The sequence below is a fragment of the Sebastes fasciatus genome, chromosome 20 (genome assembly GCF_043250625.1).
Source record: "Sebastes fasciatus isolate fSebFas1 chromosome 20, fSebFas1.pri, whole genome shotgun sequence".
NCBI lineage: Eukaryota > Metazoa > Chordata > Actinopteri > Perciformes > Sebastidae > Sebastes > Sebastes fasciatus.
The window spans coordinates 5,399,583-5,418,012 of NC_133814.1; the positions used below are offsets into that span (position 1 = coordinate 5,399,583).

Here is an 18,430-nt window from a genome sequence, read left to right on the forward strand (position 1 = left end):
AGAAAATGATGATAGAGGTATATGATAGTCATTCCCATGCTCTATTATGTCTCATAAGTTAAGCAGCAATTTTGGGGTTGATACCATTTGTTACACAGATTTGGTGCTCAATATAAGAATTTTTCAACAATCGTGAATTGATAAAAATGATCAATAATCCTTCAAAAATACCACATTAATACACAGAGACCTAGAGGAACACCATAGAAAAAGCCATGCTGTGATTTGGTTTCAAAAACTTTTGACATTTGGAGATTTCTGCAAGAATTACATTTTTTGGCGATTGAATGGCGAGCACTTCTGTTCAGGAAACTGCTCAGAAACCCCCTTATTGTCAATCTACCTAGGAAAACCATCCATCCTCTGAATGCTCTAGGTCTGTAGTTTGTGGCTGTAAAGTTTCATGTGGCTGTGATTATCCTAGAGGTCACCACAGGTCATTTTATACAATGAGGTCAAATTAAAAAAAAAAAAAGGTCTCAGTGCAATAGAAAGACGATGAAGGCCATAGCCTCTGCCCTCTGTTTATTCCTCTCTGTCTACCAGATTAAGATCAATGGTCTTTCTCACTCCATTCTCGGTGTCCTCCATATGTCCACACAAACAGTCAATACAATCGGAATACAGTGAATAACCTTCTGGTTTTTACTACATGGCTGAGCTGAAGAGTGCTGAGTAGACTGGGTTAAGATCTCAGCAGATAGTCATTAAGAAGCAAGCAGCCCCGGTGTTGACTCAGCCATATAGTGTGACAGCAATATTACAGTAAAACAGGAGAGAAAGACAGCAAAAGTATATAGTAAAACTAAGACTGTCAATCGATTAAAATATTTAATCGCGATTAATCCCATGATTGTCCATGATTAATAAAAATTGTGCGATTAATTTGTGATTAATCACGCTATTTTTATCTGTTCAAAATGTACCTTAAAGGGAGATTTGTCAAGTATTTAATACTCTTATCAACATGGGAGTGGGCAAATATGCTTGCTTTATGCAAATGTAGAAACACTGCTCCTAATCTGCCGAGAATGCCTCGCTTGACATCCCGCCTTTTTCTTCCATAACGTGGTGATGTCACCAAGTAGCACCTTCGCATTATACATAAATAATAAATTTGGCACGCCCTCAAACAAAGCTAGTTAGAGCGGAGCTGGAGCGGAGTCCGAAGGGTTTGGCTCGGTTGACCAATCGCAACAGAGTGGGCCAGCTGACCAATTAGAGCAGACATGTTCTAATAGAAACCCAAAATACAACCTGAAAATAAGCATAATAGGTCCTCTTTAATATTGGTTTATTTATTTTTTTGTGGTTGGTGATCGCTTGGTTTAGGCTACTAGCTACAGTTGGAGGTCCGTTACAGCTTAACAGTCTGACGCTCTTTGGAGTACGCTCCCTCCCGGACACATAGACACTGTCAGGGCTATTGAAAATCAATTCACACACATGCACACACATATAGATGTGCTGTCTTCGTTTTGTTTCTCCCTGCTTTTTTTCCTCAAATGTTCCATCAGTCTCTCCATCCTCCCACTAGCTCTCCGTATGTCAATCACCCAAACACACAAGGGCAGGCACAATGAATTAGACAGAATTGCTGTGGAGGCAAAGCAATGTGGCCACAAATAGAATCTAATTAATTTGAATTGCATTGCCCTGGCTCCTTTATTGGCTGAGATTGAGGGCACTGAGGACCCAGGAGCTCAAAAAGGCATTGTGGGGCTTTAAGCTAAAACTCCTATACCTTTTACATTTTTATGTATATCAGAGGTACCATTTGTATCATTCGAGGTAAAGTAATTGCCACATTAATTTTGAGACATCAATTGGACCCTGATGATTCAGCCGCATTACTTTAAAGATTTCCAGCAAAATTAGATTGAGTGTGCATATTGTGTGAATTGATCTAATAAAATATAGATTTAGCAGCTTTAATATACAGCCTTGGAACATAACCTTGCTCAACGGTATGTCATGCAATTTACTCCAGGACAGGGATCACACTTTCATTTTTTTTAAATATCTGTTATTCTGGTTTGTTCAATATTTCTGTGTCTTTAGTGGTGTTTAAATGGCGGGTCCATCCGCGGTCTTTTCTGTTTGTTTTTTTTCCAAATGGAAACGCCCACTCAACTCAACCAGAAACGCCCACTCAACCATTCATGTCAGTGACGTAGGTTACCAAAGTAAGCCAATCAATACGGTTATGAATAATGTGAACGCTAACACTAGCTGAGTCAAAGTTAGCTGTGCTAAGTTTTGAAATAACTGGAAGGGTTAGTTTGGATTTTTTGAAGTAGGGTTGTATGTATCCTCCAGCGTTCTGCGAGGTAAAATTACTGGTTTTGTGAATGTAGTCTGGTGGCTTTGAAGAGAGCGACATAACGGCTTAGGTTCCCCGTCACAAAGGGCTGTCTGATGGTGAGGCTGGCGGCCATCTTGGATTTGACCTCTCTTGGTCATCAGAGGTCAAATTCCATCCACATATGAAAATAAACCCTATGTTAGAAATATCTTTAGCTTTTCTCATAAAATGCACAATTGTTATAATAAGAGAGCTTATCCGCTGTGGCTACTAATATAGATAGAAACCCCTAAGAAAACATTTCACTTTCTCAGAAAGGCCAAAGGCTTTTAAGAAAATACCCAATGAGAGATTGCATTGAGTTACTAGCTAGTGGCTAGAAGCTAGTGGAACAGTAGCAAGCTTGGACTTGACATCACGCCACCTCTCTATACATTATCAGCTTCCTAACTCATTTTATTAGCCTTCGGAGCTGCTTATCTTATGAAAAATGCTTATGTGCAGGCTGTACAGACTCTGCAGACAAAAGGACTGAGTAAGAAAATCCAGACAAAGAGACAGAAACACAGTCGGACAGGCAGAAGGCTTCCATCCATATTGCATACACTTCAGTCTGCCGTCCTGTCAGCTCCTCTCATAACCATTAGTGGATGAAGTCATGGTCCTGTGCTAATTGTCAGTGACAGAGGAGTGAGGGAGGGTAATGGGGGCAGAGAGGGGGTTAGAGAGAAAGAGAGAGACAGAGAGACAGAGAGAGACAGACCTCATGGGAAAACACCTGTCTGTGGTGTGTCTCTTCAGTCAGTCACACTTCTCTCTTAACGAGCACAAATTTAATTGTCTTTCTTCTCATTAAAGGATGAGGTGAGAGCTTCAATCACTGGACTGTTACTTATTAGAGAGAGAGGGTTATAATGAAAGAAAATGTGGGAATCACTTTGGCCTGGGCCGGCTTAAGGCATAGGCCATGTAGGCGGTCGCCTAGGGCGCCACCTTCTGGGGGGCGCTGGTAAATAATGAAGTAAACAAATAAATAAATAAATAAAAATTAAAAGAAATAAATGCCGGTGGGCGCCCTTCCTCATTTTCTGCACTGAGGTAACAAATGAAGAAATAAATAAAGAATCAAAAGAAATACAATTTTCACCCCTGTAACTCTCGTTGGGATGAAACTGACTGAACACTTTTAAGCAAACAATATCAGGGACCAATTTTTTATTTATATTATAATAAATACAATTATTTATGAAAATAAATGACTGCATTTATTTTTGTTAATAAAGATTTTGGGGGGGGGGGGCCAAATCCAAATTTTGCCCACGGCACCGAAAGGGCTTGAGCCGGCCCTGACTTTGCCCAATATCTTATCGGTACATGTCCACAGCCTCCATCCTTTCCACGCTTCCCATTCATTGTCTATATAAGCAGCCGTGTAATGCATTCTGGTAGCGTGGCGGCGTGATTCGATAGATGGGGTGTCACGTTGCACGCTCTTCATTTGCATAAGGTTGAGGTCTAGGCTACTTTATGTAAATCACGGCTGCCCGACGCGAATCCCTCCGTCTGGAAACTCCCGTGAAACTTTTAAGCTAAGCATAGTCCATCCAAAATATAGAAACTGTATGGCTTATTTTTTGCATAAAATGTTTTCAGAAACACATTTCGGGTGAACTATTTTCGTATTATAAGAGAAAAAAGTTCCCAAACGAGCTGCAATGTTGGTTCCGGTTTGGAAGCTGGGAGCAGCAGCCCACGAGGGTAACCCTAACCCTAGAGCAGCTCAGGCGGGGAGGTGGGGTCCTCCAAAGTCGAATTTTGCCTAGGGCACCAAAAGGGCTAGAGCCGGCTCTGACTTTGACCAATGTCTGCAATGTTTTACCTTGCATATTAGCCAAGGTACAATTCAAATTCCCCAGATGGTTTAAGATTGCTATGTAAGTACGTAAGCAGAGGTGGGTAGTTACATTTACTCCGTTACATGTACTCAAGTAACTTTTTGAGTAAATTGTACTTCTCAGAGTAGTTTTAATGCAGCATAGGCCATTTTTTACTGTAGTAGATTTTTAAAGGAAAAAAAATCATCACTTTTACTTGTTACATTTGGATGCATTCATCACGCTAATTTTATTTATTTATTTATTTATTTATCATTTTGCGAATTCAGGATCCCAGGTGGTCAGATGGTCTCAGGTGGTCAGCTGGTCCCAGGTGGTCAGCTGGTCTCAGGTGGTCTGCTGGTCTCAGGTGGTCAGCTGGTCCCAGGTGGTCAGCTGGTCTGCTGGTCCCAGGTGGTCAGCTGGTCTCAGGTGGTCTGCTGGTCTCAGGTGGTCAGCTGGTCTCAGGTCTGTCCTCCTCCTGCAGCCACGCCCCACGTGACTCCATGCAGAGCAGCATGGCTGCAGCTACCTGCTGCAGGAGCAGCGTTAAAGTTGCGGCTATCAATTAGCGCTAATAGCAGCTAATAGCGCATCGTGCAGGGGGCTCCGGTTATCAACGCTGACGGTAAGAGTCATATTATGTTGAAGTCAGTAACGTTACATCAGAGAACCGTGTCGACACTGAGCAGACAGAGAGCAGTCAGTGTGTCTGTTGTGTTGATGCTAATTTAGCCGCATGCTTCAAAACTACTACTCTGGCATTGTGCCATAAAGTTCTATATTGAAGCTGGTGCATTGAACTGGTCCTGCTTTGTGTGGCCTAATGAAGACAGACAGACAGAAAAGTAGAGACCAAATTATGCACATGAAAAAAAATGCTTTTATTTCATGTGGATGTAGTGTTTCAACCACAAATGGTCTTCCTCAGGTCAAAGTAAAGAAGAGGGCAAACCTGTAGGCAATTAATGATGAAACATGGCAGCATCATCTCCTAATTAGCCTAAATGTGTTATAGCAATATTTACATCTAGCCTGATGTTGTTTTACACATAAAAGAATGATCCCAGTCACTTCCACACAGTGAGGCATACAACTTATTAATTAAACACTGGTATTGGATCGGTGCTCGGTATTGGCCGAGTCCCAAAGCCCAGGTATCGCTATTGGTATTGGGACATAAAAAGTTGGATCGGTGCATCCCTAAATATTATTATTATTATTACTACAGTAGTTGACTCCTTATCTGTACTTTCTTTTGTAAAACAAAAAAGTAAGCATTAAAACAACTGGCCTAATCATTTTATTTAAGTTACTCAGTGAATACTTTTGTATTCAAGTAGTATTACTTAATTACTGAAGTAGTTATTTTGAGGACTACTTATACCTCTACTTGAGAGTACTTTTTTTTGCAAAGTAACAGAACTTTTACTTGAGTATTTTTTGGCTACTCTACCCATCTCTGTATATAAGTACAAAATACATTTCTTCTTACACATAGTGATTGTATTTTTACTTATTTTTTATAATCTTAAATACTGTAAACATGTAGCATTTGAAGTCGCATCTGTTGCAGAGTAAAAACAAAAGTCACGTGAAAAAGTCCTGATAAACTGTGAGAGAGTGGAACAAAAGAGAGGAGATAAATCAGCAGCTGCAGCAGATCATATCTCTTTATAAGATACACTGTCACTTGTCTACCTTCACTGGCTGAGTGTCGGGGGTGTGGGTTGCAGTTTGTGAACGGTACAAAAATGCAATTGGATAAATAATCACGTCATTATGGATGTGCACCACACAGTGTGTAAAAACTTTGCATCTCTCTTTTTGCTTTAAAGGTGCAGTGTGTAGGATCTGCTGGCATCTAGTGGTGAGCACAATGCAACCAACTGAAGCTTCTCCCGTGTGCCAAGTGTGTAGGAGAACTACGGTGGCCGACGTGGAAACGTGAATGGTCCTCTCTAGAGCCAGTCTTTGGTTTGTCCATTCTGGGCTACTGTAGAAACATGGCGGCTGGCTTTGTGAAGAGGACCCGCTCCGTATAAACGGCTCATTCCAAGGTAAAGAAAACACAATGATTTGTATTTTCAGGTGATTATACACTAAAGAATACATACAACATTACATTACAAACATACATTACTATAATATTATTATATTCCATCTCTGCCAATAGATCCCCCTAAGTGTACACACTGTTCCTTTAATGTTTGTGGCTGCAGCCACTGTGGAGTTTCTATTGTTTATACTGTACCTCTCTGTGTTGTCTGCTTTGGTGATGTTTTATTCTGCTGTTGATTCTATCAGAAGTGGCAGGTTATTTAATTTATGTGGCTTAATAATGCTTGCTGTACCCGCCGCAGTGTCCATATATTTTGTATTTATTGTCGGCCGTTTTTATTTTTTAATCGTCTGAGTTTTGTCTCTTTTCTGGTTAATTCTAGTAAGGCTACACTGAAGAAGGTGGTTGTTTATTTATATATGTATATATATATATATATTTATATATAATTGATAATCATGGCATGTACAGGTTGCAAAGTGCCGTCTAATTGAATTTATTGTTGGTGGTGACGGTGGGACTGTGGTGTGATGTGTATCGAAGTACAGTTTTGCACCAATAATTTGCCTTGTACTTGAGTAAAGTATTCTAGTACTCTTTTCATCCCTGCTTGGATATATGAGCTGGTGATTTAAGACACTATCATACAACCTTTCATTAAGCCTTTTAAGGTTAATTAACCCTCTGAGACCCAGACCGACTTTACTGTTTTTCAGAGGCTGTAGCAGGTTCAAAACCTTAACCTCAAAATCTAAGGAATCCATTGGTATCAACAATGTAATAATAAAATAAATATAATAATAAATAACGCTCCAAAGTTGGGGCAAAATTTTGGCGAGGAAAAGGGGTCAAAAGGGTCAAAGGGGTCCCTTGACCTCTGACCTCCAGATATGTGAATGAAAATGGGTTCTCTGGGTACCCACGAGTCTCCCCTTTACAGACATGCCCACTTTATGATAATCACATGCAGTATAAATATGTTGTTTTCACCTATTCTAAAACGGTGTATTTGAGTATTTCTGCATACTGGGGTCCCTAAACTGTCTTGGAATTACATAAATTGGGTATCACTGTAAAGCTGAGACTCTCGTGGATCCAATGAGGCCTATTGTATTCATGTGTGATGATGTTAGTCCCCATAGTAGCCATTTCATTGTAGTGAGACCATTTCTTTTAAATTTTACCTCACTATATAAATTGACTGGTGACCTCTAGGATAATCCCAGCCTCATGAAACTTTACAGCCACAAACTAGAGACCTAGAGCATTCAGAGGACAAATGGCTTTCCAAATGTCAAAAGTTTTTTAAACCAAATCACAGCATGGCTTTTTCTACGGTGTTCCTCAAGGTCTTGGTGTCTGAATGTGGTATTTTGGAGGGATTATTGATAATTTTTATCAATTCTCGAGTGGAAAAAAATGGTTAAATATAGTACCAAATCTGTGTAACAAATGGTATCAACCCCAAAAATTACTCCAACAACTTATGAGACTAAATAGACATGTATTGATCGTCATTTTTCTGGAACATTAATTGAGAACATATTTATACCTAGGAAGTACCTGATAAATCCAGATCAAGGTTATTAAAAACCATATAATCAGCATCATATATGTGTGTAACGGTATCAAAGTCTCTTGACAGTTGACAAAATGATATCATCTAATGGTAGGCCTATATAGTGTCATATCGCCCAACCTTAGTGTTAGTTATATAAAACGTCCTATGGAAATAAAAATCTGATTTTAATATCATTATTTCAAGAGCTCCTGGTGTCTGACTGGCGGCGCCCGTCACATCCAGTCGTTGGCGATCAATAAGTAATGCTAAGTCAACAGTCACACCTTCAGTAGCCACCCACTGGTCTGTCGTAGCCCATCCCTGCCAACATGAATTTTTAATCATCCTCAGTATTAATAATTTAAAAGTTTTTTTCTAAACACTGTGGATTGTGAGGACTTGTTAGCATTCCAAGCATGGCTCATTCTCAGTGACATTATTTGACCTCAGTGGTGACAGGAGGGAAGGATAAGCACAGTTACTGGTAAAAGAAACATCAACGGTTTGCAATTTCATCATGGCACGCTACACAAGTTAGAGTCCTACACGAAGGGTTTTGTTGTTCTGCAGTACACCAAACAATGTCGTCGTCTACGTATAGTGATAATGACAAACTGCCGATCGCGTCTGACAATTAAGGCGGAAGATATCAGATATCATTTAGAGTGATCCTGTCAATAGCTGTCGGTCTCACTTTGGCTGCTGAGCTGATGTAATTTCACAGACTGTCAGGACAAGCTGCTGCTCAGCCAGGAATTTCCAGTAATCCAGTTTAAGGAAGATACTGATGTGATGTTTTTCAAAGTGTAACTGAAGGATTCTGACTATAATTTGCTCTCTGCTAGCGTTAGCTGTTGGTCAGTACTCGACAGCTCTATCTACAATGTAGGGCTGGAAAATTATGATGATGAACCCTTCTTGTTTCTTCACTCAGGGACGCAGTTATGTACAACATTACGAAGTCCAAAAATGTTCCTTGGTTGTACCGTCCCCCGTGATGATGGCTGCCGGCTGACCTCTGGCTCTACCTCCTTAACTCCTCAGGGTAAGTAGAAGAAATATAATTTACCCTAAATAAAGGAAGAGTGGATGGATGGATGGATGGATGGATAAATATAAGCTGCTGGCTTTTCCTCTGTTTGTAGAATTAGTAGGTGTTTCCTAGCCTATGGTCAACTGGCTGACCATGTGCTCATAATAATAACAACGTGTGGGCATGTCATTGAGTGGATATCCAACAGCCAGCTCTGGCTCCGCTCCGCAACCCAGAGACCACATAGGCTATCTATGGTCTCTGTGGGGGGTCATCTGAGGCTGGGTCTCAGGAGCTCTGAGAGACCATATAGGCTGTATAAAATATGGACGTAGTCTCCGTGACGTCACCGATAGGTTTCTGAAGAGTGGTTGTGAAGCTCGGAGTGGGGCGGCTCAGCCTAATGGTAATAGTGTCACACAGGATCCGTCCTTTCCACGCTTTTTATTTATTGATTATGTAAGCAGCCGTGCAAATGTGTTTTCAGAAACACATTTCGGAGAACTATTTTGGTAATATATTAGAAAAATAATTCCAAACGAGTGGCCATGTTGGTTCCAGTTTAAAAGCTGGAAGCATGGTACGGCATCCACCTGTCACTCAAAGTGACCACGCCCTCAATTATGTCTAATTTTAAGCCTTAATATAAGTTAAACGGGTAAGTTATATAAAAATCCATCCCCATACAGTTGCCATGAATGGGGAAAATTAGCTATAGAGACAAAAAACGTTTTTTTGTACCAGACAGTAAATGTGTTTATTTCTGCTGTAAAGTCAGGCATTTTAACATGGGGGGTCTGTGGAGACTGACTCGCTTTTGGAGCCATATGATTAGTATGAATGCAAAATATTTTCCTATATTTCAACTTTTTTTGCTCACACGGGCCCTGACACTGCCGCACTTGCTTGCAATCTGCAAAAGTGGTGCTTTGTAATAGGCGTGGAGGCTTGTTTATACCAAAGTGATGAGTGCCAGTGAAGTGTACTGTACACAGAGAGCAGCCCAGTGGTTATGGCTAAACAAAAACAGGAAAGCTACGGTTGAGCGCTGGGTGGTTTGCAACTCTGCCTCCCGTCTCGCTGTGTGGCTTCGACAACGTCCTTGTTTTCCCCTCTTCTCATCTTCCTCCTTTTGTGCAAAATCCCGTTCTGTGATAACAGAACAATATGAGGATGATTTTGGGGTGATGAATTCAGAGCGAAACAACACCCAGGCCAGTGCCACACCCAGCATGGTGAGGCCACATCGCTTTCACCCAACCTCAGTCTTAAACCAAACACTGGCACAGGAGGCTTTTTATTGCTGCCTCATTTTGGCTTCTCGGTGTGTTTGTGTATCACTCCTCCCTCGCTCTGCTTCATCTTGGTTTTCTTGTCAATGTGTGTGTGTGCCCGCTTTCTCTGTTTCATTTCAGCTTGTGTGACCCCATCTCTGTTTCTGTCATTCTCATTTTGACTCTGTGTGTGTGTGTGTGTTTGTGTTTGTGTGTGTGTGGTAGATCTATCTTTGCATTTGCTGCTTTTTTAAACAGCTTGTTAGCTTGTGTGTACATGTGCATGTATGTTATGTGAGGGCACACAAACACACTCCTCCACCCCCTCTGCGTCTCTCTCTCCCTCTTTGCTCTGTAATAAGAGCAGCTGTGGTTGATGTGAGGCCAGCTCTGATTCAATTGCAGTGCACGACTTAAGGCTATTATCCTCTCTATCCACTGGAGGAGGAGGGAAGCCCGGCCGCTGTATCACAGCTGCTAACAGCAACGGCAGGTCTGACGCTGCCTTTCAGATACATCAGATACAGAAACGGCCCCTTGAAAGCAGAATTTAATCAGAAAACTCGAGCCTATACAACAATCCAACTGATTCTAATAACAGAATAAAAGCTTCTTGTGTAATCGTCTCTCCTGGAGAAAATATTATTTAAAAGCTGGTCATTTTTGGTTATTGCAAAAAAAAAGGTGAAAATCTAAACCAGTTCTAGGTTTTAAAATAACACTTTCTGGTTCGTCCTCTTTTCCTGAATAAAAGTTTCTACATGTAGAAGTTTTGATATTCCAGGATTTGCATGGAAACCTTTAGTGTTATCTTTTTCAATGGCGTAAAATATTTGTTGACCTTTTTTTTATGTTGGAAATGAGACAAAAACTAAATAGAAAGTAACCTTTGAAAAGGAGACTATGACTAAATGTTAGGGCTGTCAAAGTTAACGCAATAATTAATGATAAAAACGAGCAAATTCGATTTAACGCCACACATTTTTTAACGCATTAGCGCAATCGATCTTTCGGAGGTTGTAGCGGGCTTGCGTTAGTGAAGATACTGGTATCATATGAAACTAGAAAACCGAAAGAATACATGTCATACTAGCTCATTGGGAAGGAAGTTAAATAACGCTCTGAACATATGCTAAATTTTGGCAAGGAAAAGCTGTCAAAGGGGTCTCTTGACCTCTGACCTCAAGATATGCAAATGAAAATGGGTTCTATGGGTACCCACGAGTCTCCCCTTTACAGACATGCCCACTTTATGATAATCGCATGCAGCTTGGGGCAAGTCATAGTCAAGTCAGCACACTGACTGGGTTTTTGGGTTTGAGTTTTCAATGTTATGATTTGAGCATATTTTTTATACTAAATGCAGTACCTGTGAGGGTGTTGAAGCTCTGATTACAACACACACAGAGGGAGAGCGACTTCATTCTCTGCTCAGGTAGACATTACTCCACCGTATCTTTACACACTAAATATTAGTTTGCTACTTTGTTAATGCTCAGGTCGGAAAAAGTAAGTAAATTAGCCTTATGGGTAAGGCTAGCTAGCTAGCCTCAACTAGCTGTGGTACACTGCACTGTGGTTTGTGTTTTACCTCTTGCTTCTATGGCATAATTATTGTAATATTGTAAAAAAAAAAAAGGAACTTTCTAAGGCGGTATAGACTAAATGAAATTGGCAACAAAACAGTTGGGAAAAACTCAGCCCAACATGCCAAAATTCATAAAAAAGGTAAGCTAATGCTAACATTATCAAAGTTGGGAATGTAACGCTAATAGTGCTTTCAGTCTGCAATCATCCATGTTGCTTTCTAGAGTTTGATGTTAATCTAGGTTGTCTACCATCTAAATCTTCCTCTACGGTAAATGTTTGCGAACAGAATATCATTGCGTTTATGTTACCTGAGAATGACAGTAAAGGTACACAACAAGCATTGCGTCAGCTGTAGCCTTGCTATGCTCCGAGGACACAACAATGCTTAAATGTGACTAAAACTAAAATACATTTTGGATAAAAGACTCAAACTGCAACCAAATCAAATTCAGATGCCAAAATGAACACTGGTCTCATGTTTCCTCTTAGCTACCAATTTCCCCCGCCACCACACTGCCACTCTCCCACTCTCCCACACACTTTTCTTGTGTCAATTACAGGCCGCTGTAGCTCAAGGCGACATGACATTGTCTGTTAGAGGACAGGAACAGTATTTTTTCCTCTCCCCTGGTTTTTCTGAGTAGTGCCACTGGAATGCCTGGAGGACGTAATTACGACCTTCTGTACGAGCTGGGAATTTCCCACGTGTGACTTTGAGGCAACATCGTTCTTAGACAGAACCAAAAAGTGGTTAATTAAGAGGAAAAGAGAGTAGAGACTGATGGATGTGTCGTAGAATTAGAAGGGAATTGTGGCGAGGGAGGTGGGTGGAGAAGGGGAAGATTAAAAGAAGGAGATAGCAGGGGGAGAGAGGCAGGAAGAAAATGAGAGAATGGATGGGGGGAAAATTAGTAATTAAGGGAAGGAGGTGGAGACAAGCCAAGGACCTCAGCAGCTTAATTAGGTGCAGGAGGAGGAGACACCTGCCAGATGAACACCCCCTCCCCTTCTCTTTTTTTCTATCCTTTACAAACATGCAGATCTTTATGAAAAAGCAGAAAATAACACTTGAAAACCTTAGCCGGTGAGGTCCACGCTCTGCCGGTGGGAGACCCACCCCAAAGAACCTCCTTCTCCATCAACCCCATGGCGGATGTACCGCTATGAATAATGTAACAGGGAGGGGTGGAGGCCACTGGGCGTGTGCGCAGGAAAAAAAAAAGGGGTAGTTCCTCCTCCTCCTGCCTCTCCTTCACCACCCCCCTTCTCTTTCCATTCTCCTCCCCTCCCATGTTTCACCCAACCCCCTTAGCTGCCGGCCGCACTGCAGAAGGTCAGAGGGAGAAGAGGAGGAGAGAGGCAAAGACACCGACAGAGGCAGAGGCAGAGGGAGAGACGAGGGGTGGGGTGTTTGGATGTACACGAACATGAGAGGAGAGTGCGTGGACGAGCGATGACAGCCATGCTGAGCCCAAAGATCAGACAGACCAGGAGAGGTAGGACTCGGGTTTGTTTTGCCTCAGCTGCCGTACCTGCATTATTGTAGTGAGCTGCTTTATTGTAGTAACACTAGTTTATCTGATCAGAGGATGTGTTAGTGAGGCTTTATTTGGACATTTACCTGCACTTTTACACATTTAATAAAGTGCTTTTTCTTTTATAATTCTGATTTTACACAAGAATGTGTCTGCAGAAACACTTTTTCTCCTCTCCATCTATTTTCCTCACATATTTCTGAATGAAGCGGGGGGGAGGGGGGTCTCTGCCCACGCAGCGTACATTAGCATTCTACTACAGCTGGCCGACGCTGCCAGTGTGAATTCTATTAAGAGCAACGTACAGCATCTCTAGTTTCATCACCGCAACGCTCAGCTCTATCAGGCTGCCGTCAGCTGCTGCCGTTGCTGTTTGTGTGTGTGTGTGGGCGCTCACACTCATATATGCACAGTGTGTTTGTGTGTGTGTATATCTGCACTGGATGGATGTATTAATATGTCCATGTGTACGAGTGTGTCCTTCCTTCCTTCCTTGGCACTAATCTCCATGACTGCAATAATACAGCTGGATCTGATTAGGGTGAAATGAATAGTTCCCAAGAATGGGAGAGCGATGTGTAAATCCTCCTCGCCGGAGCGCCATGAAATTGGAAGCAAAGTGGATTAAATCTGTATTTGCATAAATTAAGAAGAGATTCAACTGGCTTGATGAGAGAGCGTGATTCACCGTGTACATCTTGTAAATTAGCACTTAATTGATATCACGTTTAGGCCGCGTCAAATAATTATAACGAGCACGAGTGGCGTTAAGTAAATTGAGTTCATTCGGTGAGAAAAGAGGATTCATGCGCATTTACAGAAGATCTAATACACAAAATACAACTGTCTCGATACATTTAAGTTTTTGGAAATACCACTCATCCTTGCTGCATTTCTGTTAAGATGGTGAAAATTGAAGAGATTAAAGCGACCCTGTGATTCTGCGTGAGAAGCATTCCCTGCATACCTTCAGCAAACTGGTGCTTCACTGCTGACAGCATCACATTTGTTGCATGAAGCCCATGAATAAACGGGTATGTGGCACATGTAGTAGTGTAGTAGATACTCGGCTGAGGTTAAAGCAGGTCAAGCCTCAACACTCACCGGTGAGCATGTGGCATTTTAGATGACTGAACCCTGTCTGCCTGGCGAACTAGAATGTCAAAGAGGACGCTCAAAATATGAATCAATAATATAAATGTCATTGAATTTTTTTTTATTGATCAATCATGGCTGCGACATTCATGAAGCTAGAAGGTCAGTTGACAAGCTAACTAGCTTAGATATATTGTATATAAGCTCATGTTTGACTTTGGAAGGTCAATGATAAGCTAACTAGCTTAGATATGCTACATATAGGTCATAGAAGTCTTGTTTGAGTTTGGAAGGTTAGCTTATCTTCTATCTAAGGTTAGTTAAAGTGGCTACATTGTGACACCCTAATTTGGTTTCACTTTAGGCGTTTTTGGACCAAACGGTTCTGGGGGAACTGAGAGGAACTCAGAAACATCCCCCGAGAACTACATAGCCTAGATTCAAGGGCTTTTTTTTCTGTTTGCATTTGCACCGCCAATCGGAACGCTGAAGTGATGTTAGCCAGCCGGCGCTGTTCGCACACATCCCCAGCTGGGAGAATGTCGAGCGGCTGGTTCGACACATTTGCGACAAGCAATCTTAGCTTTTTTAGTAATATGAGAATCAACAACTCCGTTACATGCCACAATCATATTAGCGAAACAGCCGTCACAAAATTTCATTTTGCGATTTCCGTTCAAATTAGCTATCGTTCTTTGGCTCTGTGGGTGTGCTACTGGGTTAGCCTTTGTGCTATCGTTACTGGGTTAGCCTTTGTGCTACTGGGTTAGCCTTTGTGCTATCGTTACTGGGTTAGCCTTTGTGCTACTGGGTTAGCTCGCTGAGCAGCGTCTCTCACTCGTTCTTTGGCTCAGTGGGCGTGTGCTCATGAACGAGTTAACTTCTGGACTTTACAGTCAGTCCATTTGTAGTCCATTTTGTTACATTTATTTCATTACGAGCTGTTGTCTGTGTTTTGTGTTGTCTGTTGTTTGCACGGCTAACAGGGTTTTTAAAAATGGTGTTTGCCCGTGTTGCGTTGGCTCACGCGTTCGACCGATCACCATACACTTACGTCACTCACGGTTCCTCTTGTGCTAGAAGAGTACCTACTATGAAATGGGAGCTAAAAAAGTCCCTCAAAACTGTGTTCTAAGAACTGCAATTGCTGTGGTGCGGACACAATAAAAATGGGGGTTCTTAGAACTAAGAAAAAGTTCCTCCAGTCCGAAAACGGTTTATGTTGTCTTCCTCCTCTCTTGCCTTTTTTCCTACTGAGTTCCACTTAAATGAATAGTTCGACATTTTGATAAATGTGTTCATTAATTTTCTTGGCGAGAGTTAGATGAAGATTGACACCGTCATGTCTGTGCTCTAAATATGAAGCCAGAGCCAGGAGAAGCTTAGCTTAGCGTAAAGACTGGAAACTCTAAAGCTCCCTAATTAACACATTGTATCTCATTTCTGTACAGAAATGTAACTGTAAAAACAAAAAATTTCAGTTTAAGGCAGATTTTTTTTCCCTTCCGACAGAGCTAGGCTAACTGTTTCCCCCCCGGCTTTGCGTATATTCTAATCTAAAATAATCTTCTGCTAGCTCTAGCCTCATTCAGCAAACAGAAATGAGAGTAGTATTAATAGAAAGCAAATAAGTGTGTCTCCCAAAATGTGGAACTATTGCGTAAAAATTATTTACTCAACTGATTATTTGGATCTGCCCCTGAGGTGTAATTAAATTCTTATGAGATTATGCCCTCCTTTCAGAGCAACTCTTATTTGGAAATGCTTGTGTAAGTAAAAACCCAATTTGCTACCAATCTAGGATGCCAGTAGAAGAATTTCTCTAACTATGATAGGAATCAATTCATCAACAATATCTGATCCATAAAAGAAAAAAATCTGCTATGCTTCAGTAACTGCTACAACCAAAGGCGTATTAAAGCTGTAACGGTTCGGTGTGCATTTTTCTTTAGCTGGCACCAGAAATATAATTTTTTAATTGCCCACACATCAGCTGCTTCACTCTTCTTGCTTTGTGTTTTTGATCTATGTTACCATGGTTTTATGATCAAAGTCCTGCACATGTAGCAAACGCTCTGACATCCTGCCTATCCGAGGCACTGACACCCTCACGGCTAGATACTGTGAGCGAGAAGAGTGTGCTGCATGGATGAAACATTCACACACTGACACACTCGGGTAATGAGCATGTGGAGATGATAACATGCACAGAAATGCACAGATAACGCGCACGCCCGCCGCTGCAGATCAGATCTGCTCCACTGCAGTTTTCACATATATTATTGGCCACACCTCCAGCTTGTCAAGGAAGGCTGCCACACACACACACACACACACACACACACACACACACACACACACACACACACACACACACACACACGCATGCACATTTAACAGTTAACCCATTAATCAACAATGATGGGCTAACTGGAAGCCACGCACTGATGCACCTGTAACTCTTTGCCATTTTCCACGAGCCATAAATCACCACACAACAACCAGATTAATGAAATTGAATTCCTCCAACATGCCTGTGTGCATGCATGCATGTGTGTGTGTGTGTGTGTGTGTGTGTATGTGATTTAGCCATCAGTGTAGTATTGTCTCGCCATTGTGGAGTACCTGCCTCGCCATGCTAATGGACGGGCTCCTCTATGATGTGCATAAGAGCCAAGCTTCCATTTCCTGCTGATGATGAATATGCGACTCCAAACTGCATTAAGTGACATCATAGGGGCCGAGAGTGCATGCATGCGTGCGTGTGTGTTTCCAGGCATACTGTATGTGTCTGTGTAAAAACACGACCCTTCATGTGCTATACTGCTACTGCTGTTTTGATTTTGGTCTGCAGACGACCATTTGTTCACAGTTAGGAGACGGTCTTAATTTCAGTATTTGCATTTCTCATTTGTTTGGTCTGTTCCTTTGACAGAACAAGCATAAACATCGCCAACCACATTGCATCTGGGCAAACTGACTGAATCTATAGAATCTCAGGTATTGTGGATTTGAACCCTCGCTTAACGCAACCTTAAGGTTATTTTACTCAAATCACAAAACAGACTTCCCTAGTCTAGTAGTATCTAGCCATGCTGATAGCTCGGGCTGTATTTGCCCAGGTAATGATGACATAGTGGCGAGGTTTCACTGCAGGGCCGCAGGTTTCCACCTGGCACAGCTGTGACCGCTCCCTCCCTCCGTATGGCGTTTGCCTCATTAACTTTATGGTTGCCATATAGCATTTGGGTTTAAATCTGAAATATTGCTTTTCGTCCTCCGCCATCGTCTTGTCTGTCAACTCTGACTCCTTCTACACTGTGCTGAGACTCCATATTAGCAGACACTTTCAGTTTGTAGTGTCTGTTGTTCCTACTATGTATTGATAACACGGCGCTGATAAGTGAATATGAGCCGAATGGGTTTTATTTCTATAAAAATGTAATATTGTAAATGCTGTGGTGACCGGGCCTTAAATCTTTCAGAATTTGTCTGTCTCTGTAATTTCAGCATTTTGCTGTAAATTGTAGTTGAAGTCAAAGATTTGTAAAATGGTCTAAAGCATACGGTCTGCTCAGCATACCCCCTCCTCCCCACCAACACACACACACGTTCATGATATCATGTATGAGCTCATGACTGAATGAGTCGCCGATCCATCTGGTGTTCCTGGATGTTGCGCTCCATACCCAGAATCATTCACCCATGACCAATTTACATAAATTATCCTTGGAATACGCCATAATAATCAAAATGTGGGCATACTGTACATCTGCACACAGTCAGGCATGATGTTGAGCCCCTATTATTTATCTCAGCCCTTCCGTATCTACTGTAAATGAAGGAGCCGGCTCTCTGTTTGGGTGAATTGCAGTGATTATGCATAAAGTGGGCCTTTTACAGTAAAACAGCCTCTTTTCAGCTTTGTAGTTGATAGTTGTAGAAGTGACCACAGAGCAGCTCCACCCAAGCCAAGGAAGGTCTGAATCACTCCGAGAAAAAGGTCCAAATTGGCGCGGTGGGTAGTCGTGCTTGGCACACACAAGCACACACACACACACACACACGCACACGCACACACTCAAAAATCAGTTGTTGTGA

At 41.7% G+C, this 18,430-nt stretch overlaps 1 protein-coding gene and 1 long non-coding RNA gene across 3 annotated transcripts in view; one reads left to right on the plus strand and one right to left on the minus strand.

Annotated features, from left to right (window-relative positions):
- Nucleotides 1-18,430, minus strand: part of LOC141758694 (uncharacterized) — a 457,042-nt gene that overhangs the window by 408,056 nt on the left and 30,556 nt on the right. The gene's annotated exons all lie outside the window — the stretch shown is intronic.
- arhgap22b (Rho GTPase activating protein 22b) overlaps nucleotides 4,690-18,430 on the plus strand; it is a 53,220-nt gene continuing 39,479 nt past the window's right edge. Inside the window, exons 1-3 of one of the 2 annotated variants that reach the window (XM_074620313.1) lie at nucleotides 4,690-4,807; nucleotides 6,018-6,239; nucleotides 8,737-8,847. In XM_074620313.1, coding sequence (XP_074476414.1) covers nucleotides 8,772-8,847 — 76 coding nt within the window. In that variant the 5' untranslated portion in view covers nucleotides 4,690-4,807; nucleotides 6,018-6,239; nucleotides 8,737-8,771. Of the gene's footprint in view, nucleotides 4,808-6,017; nucleotides 6,240-8,736; nucleotides 8,848-13,011; nucleotides 13,196-18,430 lie in introns of those variants that run through there. The other variant, XM_074620315.1, reaches the window with a different exon arrangement.